At 49.9% G+C, this 9,219-nt stretch overlaps 1 protein-coding gene across 1 annotated transcript; it reads left to right on the plus strand.

The window, feature by feature from the left end:
* Positions 1–653: 653 nt before the first annotated feature.
* Positions 654–2,047, plus strand: LOC127349189 (uncharacterized). The gene is made up of 3 exons (XM_051374969.2): positions 654–964; positions 1,101–1,339; positions 1,490–2,047. Exons 1-3 carry the CDS (start codon positions 667–669, stop codon positions 2,045–2,047), a joined length of 1,095 nt encoding a protein of 364 aa, XP_051230929.2. The 5' UTR covers positions 654–666.
* Positions 2,048–9,219: the final 7,172 nt, after the last annotated feature.

Consider the following 9,219-nt stretch of genomic DNA (forward strand, 5'->3'; position numbering starts at 1 on the left):
GACCCTCGACCTTGGCCACCCCTCGAGCTCCTGTCGACGGCGATGTAGTGGAGGCTGGGGCAGGGGGCGGCGATGTAGGGGAGGTGGAGCAGGTCAGGGGATGAGGGATAAGATTGTACTTCAACCTTTTTGTAAGGAGGATCGGCTCCTGTTATCACTTCACGGATGAGCCAACGCTGTTAGACACGTGTCGATCATTGGGTGCGTGCTCACGTATACACCCGGTCACCAGGCTTCATCCGTTGATAAGTATTGCTACTAGAGAGTTCTTTGCTATAATGCATTGCAACATCTCTTGAAACCTTAACTATATATTCTCTAGTTTAGCTCTATAGTTATGCTGATTTATCTTCTAACCCAATTTTTAAATATTCTTTTTTTTTGTCTCGCGTTCATGATGTTGTGAGATCACCCATCAATTTATTCCCGTCATCGTCTACCAAAACGCACGTCAAAAGCTATGTTTGGGGATTTTTTTGTTTGGATCTGAAGTTTCACACACTACTGTTCTGAATGCTTGTTTCCAGCGTGCGGCTTTCAGCCGGCCCTAGAAAGGCCCAAATCCAAAGAACCCACATAGATCGATCACCTCGCTTCTTCTCCTCTACTATCCCTAAAAGAAAAAAAAAAATCTTAGGTTTTGTTATCAGCCTCGGCGACGTGCTCATGGACGGCGGCGACCTAGGCTTGGAGGAGGTAGTCGACGAGAGCGGCTGCTTAGAGCCCCTCTTCTACGACGAGGCGGAGGTGGTGGCCGAAGTGACGGCAAAGGCTGAGAGGCGGCGGCGGGAGGCCGAGGAGAAGGCGGCGGAGCACGCGCGGAAGGTGGAGGAGTGCACGCGGAGAAATGCGGCGAACCAGGCCGTCCTCGACAGGATCAGAGAGTACGATCCCAAGACGGGGCGAGTCTGCTACACCCGATTCTACCACAAGGACTTCTCCAGATTCGACATCGACGAGGAGTGTAAGTCCAAATTCCAGTTCCTCCCCATTCATTCCTCCATGGAATCCATGTTCAATCTTCGAGTGTACAGTGCTTGCCTGTTGCTCCAGTGCGATACACTCACACAGATGTTTACTGAATTTTCAATGTCGTGCAGCGCCTCTGCCTCCGATGCGGTACACTCACACGTCTCCATCCACATTCATCAACCCGAGTGGAAAACGGGTTTACAGCCTGTGGGAGTCAGCAAACATCTTCTCAGTGAAGATATCCGCTTCAGATGTTCCCTTCCCGCTAGAGGTGTATGGTACTGTGATTGCCAGAGATTATCTTGATTTCAAGTGTGTCTATCTCTTCCGTCGCTCTCGAGAGGATTTCCAAGTGATCAACTCAGAGGTAACGCATCTCTACTTTGAACACCATACTTGCTTCCAAGAAGTTGCATACTTACATGTGTGGCAGCAACTTCCTTCCAATCCTTGTTTTTCTGCCATTGCATTATTCAGATGAGCGACCGTTAATCTGTTATTTGACCTTTTCTCGTAGGATGAATCGTTGATCTTGACTGGCCCAACTCGAGGGCTCGTGTTACTAGATAATATATACCTGGAGGTAGATCTTAAGGTCAAGGACAAAAGGAACAAAGACCAAGAACTTAGCAAGGGACTGTGTGCGATTGATGGCGTAAGACTGGGTGGGTTGAAACATAGTGAAGTTGGATGTGTCGACCTCGAAAGCAGGCTGAGCACCGTGGAGGTGAAATTTGCAGTTGTTGCATTTGCCGTGGAGGCTATCATTGAAATCAAGGTTATCAAGGGAAGTTTCTGTGGAGAAATCACAGCTTGCACCTCCAGAATTCAGGATTTTCTTGTGTTATATGATAGCAAAGCAGGTGGCGTAACCTGTGATGGTAGTGGAATAATCCAACTCTGGCGTCATGTTGTATGTGTTGGCAAGAAGGAGAAGCTTCTATTGAGGATTGCTACTGCCTCTGCTACGCAGACTGTTAGTTTTACTCCAGATGTTAATGGTGCAGCGCAAGATGAAATTACTTGTGGCGATGTTACGATGCTCGTCAAGGTCAACTGGTCATTGTTTGATTGAAACTTTAATTTGTTGTGCCTTTGCTTAACTGAGCCATGTAATAGTATGTGTCTCTTCCGATGGGAGTACAGAGTTCTGCACATGTTGGGTAAGAGAGGTGCCTTCGTCTAACGCCACTGCTGTGGACTAGTGATGCTCTCTTAAGTCTTACCCCTACAGCCAGATGCAGGCGTGACCTGAACTGGTGGTTCTCTCTCACCCTTACTGCCAGTGCCAGATGCAGGTGTGCGACCTGAACACGCCAGTTAGTTTGGTCACTTGGAGCTCTCGATGCACCAGAAGGTATGGTATTCGATGGGGTGGTGTTCATCCATTTATACAATCCCATAAGGGAGTGAGGCAAGGTGATCCTTTTGCCCCCTTCCTATTTAACATGGCTGCTAACAGTTTGGCTAAAATGATCCATCTAGCTCAAGACAATGGGCTAATCACAGGACTGGCAGATAATATGGTACAGAATGGGGTTGCAATCTTACAATATGCTGATGACACCATTTTATTGCTACAAGATGATGTTCAGCAAGCAATCAATTTGAAACTCTTGCTTTACATTTTTGAATCCATGTCTGGATTGAAAATTAATTTTGATAAAAGTGAAGCAATGATGGTTCTTGATGACAGTATAAAACAGAGCTTTTTTGCTGAGCTGTTCAAATGTCAGATGGGTAGTTGGCCCATCAAATATTTGGGAACTCCTGTTTGTGCAAGAAGGGCCTCAGTGTCTGACATGAGATTCTTGGAGGAAAAAACCAAGAAGAAAATGTGTGGATGGATTGGTAATTCTATGTCCATTGGAGGAAGATTGGTTAAAATAGATGCTTGTTTGGCTAGCACTGCAGTGTATCAGATGTCCTTGAGGTTGTTGCACAAAACAAATATTGAACAGATTGATAAGCCTATTAGATCCTTCTTTTGGGCTGGAAGTGCTGATAAAAGAAAATATCACTTTGTGAAATGGAGATGGATTTGTAAGCCAAAGCAAAAAGGTGGCTTGGGTGTTAAAGATTTGACTAAATTCAACATTAGTCTGATGTGTAAGTGGTGGTGGAAGCTGGAGCATGACACTGGGCCTTGGCAGGATTTTATGAGACTGAAATATTTAAGAGGAAAAGGCATTTACTTTGCAAAAAGCAGACCTGGAGATTCTCCACTTTGGTCTGATATGCTAAAAGTCAGGGAGCTTTATCTCTGTGGCAGAAGAATGAATGTTGGGAACAGATTGTTAACCAGCTTTTGGGGAGATTCTTGGTGCAGCACAAGGCCTCTCAAGGATATGTTCCCTGTATTGTTTGATATTTGTAATGAACAAAATATTACTGTGGCTGGAGCTGCTGCTATGGGATGGAGATTCTCTTATAGAAGATGGTTGACTCCTGATCTCATCATTCAGGAGGCTGGGTTGCTTCAGCTGATGAATCAAACAAATTTGACTCAGGAAAATGATTATCCCAGATGGAAATGGTCAAAAAACGGCTGTTTTACTGTGAAATCCGTGTACAAACAGATATGTGGGAATGGTAGAGACAGATCCTTTAAGCATCTGTGGAAGAGCAAAATTCCTCTCAAAATCAAAATTTGGCTCTGGTTAATTTGGCATAATGCAATAGCCACCAAGGACAACCTCCTCAAACGCAATTGGTCTGGGAATCCCAACTGCCAGTTTTGCAATGAGCAAGAAACCATCTCTCATCTCTTTTTTGGCTGTTCTGCAGCCAAATTTGTCTGGAGTGCAGTGGCTACTACTGTTAAATCTCCCACTCGACCTGGGAGTTTCTCACAATTCTTCTGGTGGTTTCCCCAATTTGCCTCTGTCAGCCGCAACACCCAGATAGCTGGTTTAGCAGCTATCTGCTGGGCTATCTGGAAAACTAGGAATAAAGCCTGCTTTGAGCAAAAGATGATTAGCTCTCCCTTTGATCTAACCAGCTACGCTGCTGTTTTTATGAACTATTGGGCAGGTTTACATGGAGAACAAGACGCTTCAGATCTTCGTGCTGGTGCAGACGGGCTTTTGCGCCTGGCTGAGGTGGCTGGAGTAAGATCCTCTGGAAACGATGGTCGTGGCGACCTTCTGCGTTTGGAAGATAGAACTGGAGAAGATGCAAATGATGATGCTGCTGCCTGATCGTTCTAGGAGTTATGCTTATAGTTGTTTCTTTTGAGTAACATCTTCCCCTTTGGCTGAAGATTGTTAGCCTTTTAAAACTGTTTGTTTGGTCCTGTAATATTCCTCCCTAAAACGCTAGCATTAGGCGGCGATCCTCCGCTTTCGTTTGGTTGTTCGTGAACACTGGTGTATTTTCGTTATCTCCCCCTGATAATGAAAATTCGATCCTTGGTGGATCGTTTGGAAAAAAAAAAAATCCATTTATACAATCCTGCAGAGAGTTATGGTATAAGTTGAAACAGGGTACAAGGTGAACCTGGTCTGTGATTCCAGAGAGGCGTTCATGGCACTATGGCAGCGTCGATCGAGTAGGTGGATCACTATGGAGCAAGCGCCACTCCAGTCAGCGGAGCATAGCGTAGAAGGTGAAGTGTGGTACAAGGCAAACCTGATTCGTGATTGCAGAGAGGCGTTCATGGTAGCGTCGTGTAGGTGGGTCGCGATGGCGCACTTTGCGCTGGACAATGTTGTAATGGGCACTCTTTGCCATTCCTATATGATACCCATGCTATGCATATTCGGAAAAGAAACACTTATCTTGATCTCAAACACATCATGAAGCAATGACCAAGAATTAATTATTCAGTGATCGATGGTTAAATATCAAGAGAAGAAGAAAAGCAGTACTTGAAGAACACAACATTCTATCTGGAACTGCAAAACATCTTAATCAGCGTCTAACACAGGGCTAGGCAGCTGGTACACCTGGAAGCTAGCGGGCGCGTCCAGCTGCAGGTTTCATCTCCAGAATGCATAGGTTCGCCAACTCCCGAGCTCGTCATACAGGGGTTCGGCAAAAACTGGCTCCCATCGTGATAGTCTCTGAGATAAGGGCTTCACCTTCTCTCTTCAGATACTGAGATCAAGGTTGAACCTTCCGAAGAAAATGTACTATTAACCATTGATACAAGTATTTCTAACAATGAGGATGTACTTACCGAAGATTCACCCAAAGGTTTTTGCAAGCATTAGTTTTTTAGAACTTTATGCTTGGTTCTTGTACCATTGCCAAATTTGCACATTCGGTGACTTATTTTCAGATATTATTACATAAGGTTCCTAAATTTGCAGTTTGAGGCTGGGTCAGTGCATGGTGAGGACTCTTTTACTTGCAACAGCTATGTTCTTTCCCCTTTCTCTGCAACTTCATTCTTCTTTCCCTTACCCCATTTGTTGTCTTGTGAGTAATCGAGTGATCGTAAGAAAGGCAAGCAAGATTATGTTAACTTCTGTTGTACCTCAGTTTTGATGGAAGTATTTTGACATGTTCTCTCAGATTGCTTATAGTGGTGAATATATGTTGATGATAAAGAGCACAAGTATACTTTGAATAGTCTGAAATTATTTTAATAATATCTAGATAATGATCATGCAAGTTGATCATGACAATTTGTTTCTGCGTGTCCTTATGATACTACAAATTTGCAAGGTACTATTTTTTATCTCAATATTTCATTTTCTCATTTGTATTTTGATTCTGATATCCTAAAATTGATGTGAAGTGATTTAAACATTTTTGGGAATTGGCAGCGACTGATTCTAATTAGAATTACCATTTAAAAGATGCATTCTTCACCAGTCCCTGAAGATTTACTTGGTCTGTTATTTATATCCCTGGTGCACGCAACGAGCTTCTGGCGGCGGGGCGGGCCGCTGCTGTCGGTTGTTGGGGGCTGCTGCGGGCGGCCACGGTGGCGCGGCGGCGGGCGTGCTGCTGCGTGCGGTGGCGGGTGGCGGCGTGTCGGTGTTGCACAGGGAGGGCCGTTTCTGGGCCTTGGCGGGCCCAGACGGGGATGCTTTGCTGCTCGTGATGGGTGGAGGAGGTGCCCGGTGCTGGCATGCTCTCTGCCGGAGTTGGGGATGCCGGGGTGGCGGCCCCGGGTGCGCGTCTTCGCCTCGCCGTCTGCGGCGTCTGGACTGCGTGTGGGTGGTTGGCGGCTGGGTGGTGCCTCGACGCATTGGTTGTGTGGAGGTCCATGGAGCTGGTGGGTGCCTCGGCGCGGCGGTCGCGTGGTGGTGGCCCCAGTTTTGCGGCGTCCCGGCGGTTGTGCCACCTGCAGGCCATGGCTGAGGTGTGCCATGGTGCTTGGACAGCGGCGCGGAGGCACCGCTTCTCTGGTGGTCGAGGTGCTGGCTGGCGCCCCGAGGTGAAAGACGAGTCGACTTGAGGTGTCTGCTCTGTTGTTGCGCATGGAGGCCGGAGCGGCGGCCCCAGACGGAGGGTGTGGCCAGGCGCACCGTGGCAGCAGGTGTCGTGGTGTGCTGTGTGCTGCAAGGCGGAGGCTACGAGCTACATGGCGGGCTTGTCATCTTCGACTTGACGGACAGACTCCTACTACTTGGGTATGGTGAACTCCGCGCGAAAGCACTGCACCGACCTAGGCCGATGCTGGTGATGTCGGCGCCCTTGGACGTCGTCCCCTCGTTGGAGGCATCATCGAGGAGCTCCTTCACCTCCCTCGTTGCTTCGAGTCTCGGACTCTCCGGGTGAAAACCTAAACTCTAGCTGTGGTCGGAGTGGGCGTCGACGGCATCATCGTCGCTTCCCCCTTGGGGGCGTCGCCTTGGAGACCCGGTACTCCGCCAGTCTATGTTGGCTGGCTCGCTTTGCTTTGCTTCTCGGTCGGCCAGGCGTGTGCGCGGTCTCGGGACCGGCGTGGAAGCCGGAGCGGCGGCTCCGGGATCTCATCTGCATTGTGGTGTTGTCTCTGGTCGCTTGGGTGGCGGAGGCGTCGACACGGCTGGTGCGCGGTCTCGGGATCGGCGTGGATGCCGGAGCGGCGGCTTCGACATTGTGTTGCTTCTGTGGCCTTCGTCGTCGTGTTGTCAGGTGTTGGCTCTGGCCGCTTGGTTGGTAGAGCCGACGACCTCGTTGGGGCGCGGTCTTGAGACCGGTGTGGGGTGGGTTGGCGGGGGTTCGGATGCCGGAGCTGCGCCTTCGGGTTCGTTTTCAAGCTTTTGGGTGTCGTCTTTTGCCGCTTGGGTGGAAGAGTCGTCGACTCGTGTGGTGCGCGGTCCCGGGACCGGTGTGTTGCGTTGTGTTGTTCGGTTTTTGGCCAGTTTTCCTTATTAAATGGTCATTTTCCCTCTTCTTTATGAAAAGGCGGTGCTCTAAAAAAAGACACGAATGAACGCTCCAACAATTACCAAGGCTCATACACAACCTTTATTTACTAACAATAGACAAAATGCATCTGTGGTTCTCAATCTCCACTAAGTCTCGGTTATCGAATTGTCAACCATGCAGCCCAAAGGCAACAACAAAATTTTCTCAAAGAAAAAAAAAAGCAGTACGACGGCCAGCAGGCAGCAACACCAGGTGACCAGGACAACGTCCACAATACAAGAGTAAATCACAAAAAACTACCACAACCATGGCTAGGTTAACAAGTTAACAAGTTAACAAGTTAGTATTTATTTTGGAAATTGAGCTGACTCTTGTCTAATCGTGTTTTAACAGCTTTTCGGACGGGTTTTGTGAAAAAGAAACAACTTTCTGACCGGTAGGAACAATTTGCCATGGGCTGAGGTGGACGTTGAGGCCCACTTGGCAACACTATCCCCGCGGAACTGCCTCCTTCCCACCACCGGACCACCCAAGGTAAGCAGTACGCCCTTCCTTCGGCAACAACGAGCTCGGCGCCATGCCCAGAGCTAGCCAACTCTTCTCCCCATCTCCTCCACAGTAAAGGCGACCAGGGGAGACTCGTTTTCCGGCGTTGGCTCCGGCGTCTTCCTCCCCCGAGGGCCTTGTGCTCGTCGGCGTGGAGGGAGGCGCCGGATCTGACGACCGGAGTTGTATAGCTGTAGGTTTGTAGGCCTAGTAGCTTAGGTTGTCGGCTGTCCGGTGCGGCGGCTTTAGCGGCGTCATCGGCGGCGGCGGCGAATAAAGGTGCTCCTGCTTCGTCTTGGGTGTGGATGGATCGGGAGCCAAGGTCTTCCGCCCGGGGACGCCGTGGCGGCGGTGGTGTCCTCGGTTCGGACTTTTGTTCTCCGGCTCCGCCGTCGCAGTGGCGCATGCTCCGGCGCCACCGTGGAGTCTGGGAGTCTGTACAGGAGTCGTTTTCCGCCGGTGTATCCGGCGACGGTCAGGAAGACGACGTGATCTGTACCCGTTTGTGGATCGCAAGGTGGCGGATTTGGCGTCAACTCTCAACGGCGTTGACGGGTTGCGTCCGATCTGAAGCTCGGTGTCTGGCTTGGGGTGAGGCCCCGACCGACGATCTCCAGCGACAAAGGTCTCGCCTCCGGCGAGCCACTTTTGAGGTTCTTAAAGCTGATGCGCAGCGATGGAGCTGCGCCGTGCTTGGGCTTGCTGGCTTGTCGTCTCCAGTTCTCTGGTGGTTGCTGAGGCGACGGCGGAGACGGGGGACGACCGATGGCGGTGCTGCAGGGACTCTCAGGGACTCCTTTGTAATATCTTGTTTTAGAGGGTTCTTTCTGCATTTGTACGGGTTGACGTGGCCTTTCTGGCTGCTTCCGTTGGGTGTGTACGTGTCTTGTACTCGATGTTATGTATGAATGGTACACGCTTTCTCAAAAAAAAAAAAAACGAGCTCGGCGGTCAACATTTGAGACTCCTTACCAAGCAGCCAGGCAACTGGGACATGGCGATGAGCTGCGTGGTGGGCCCGCAACGGTGGCGGGACCTCCAACGCGTCCAGAGGTGGGAGGGAGAACAAGGCAGCGATGTGGGGTCCTAGGCGGTGGCATTGGGGATCTGCTCCGCCCGCTGATGGAGGGAATGGCGGCGCACCGATGTCCGTGTTGGGGGCCGGATTCAGGGTGTGTGGAATCCACATAGGTCGGCGTTGGGTATGTACGCGGGTCTGCACCGTTCATTGAAGCAAGGGTGCTTCTGGCCTTGTTGGTTGTCGGAGGGAGGGTGTGCGGGGGCGGCGCCGGTTGCTGGAGACAGAGTGCGAAGGGCCATGTTGGTTACCAGTGGTAGGTGTGCGGTGGCAGTATTGAATGTTGGCATGAGCTAGCAGAGGATGGAGGGCAA

The sequence above is a fragment of the Lolium perenne genome, chromosome 1, assembly GCF_019359855.2.
Source record: "Lolium perenne isolate Kyuss_39 chromosome 1, Kyuss_2.0, whole genome shotgun sequence".
NCBI classification, from domain to species: domain Eukaryota; kingdom Viridiplantae; phylum Streptophyta; class Magnoliopsida; order Poales; family Poaceae; genus Lolium; species Lolium perenne.

Excerpts from the sequence above, each read along its gene's own strand:
- LOC127349189 (XM_051374969.2), top strand. The coding sequence starts at position 667 with ATGGACGGCGGCGACCTAGGCTTGGAGGAGGTAGTCGACGAGAGCGGC. Across the intron at positions 965-1,100 it reads ATTCGACATCGACGAGGAGT|CGCCTCTGCCTCCGATGCGG; the intron begins GTAAGTCCAAAT and ends AATGTCGTGCAG. Across the intron at positions 1,340-1,489 it reads TCCAAGTGATCAACTCAGAG|GATGAATCGTTGATCTTGAC; the intron begins GTAACGCATCTC and ends CTTTTCTCGTAG.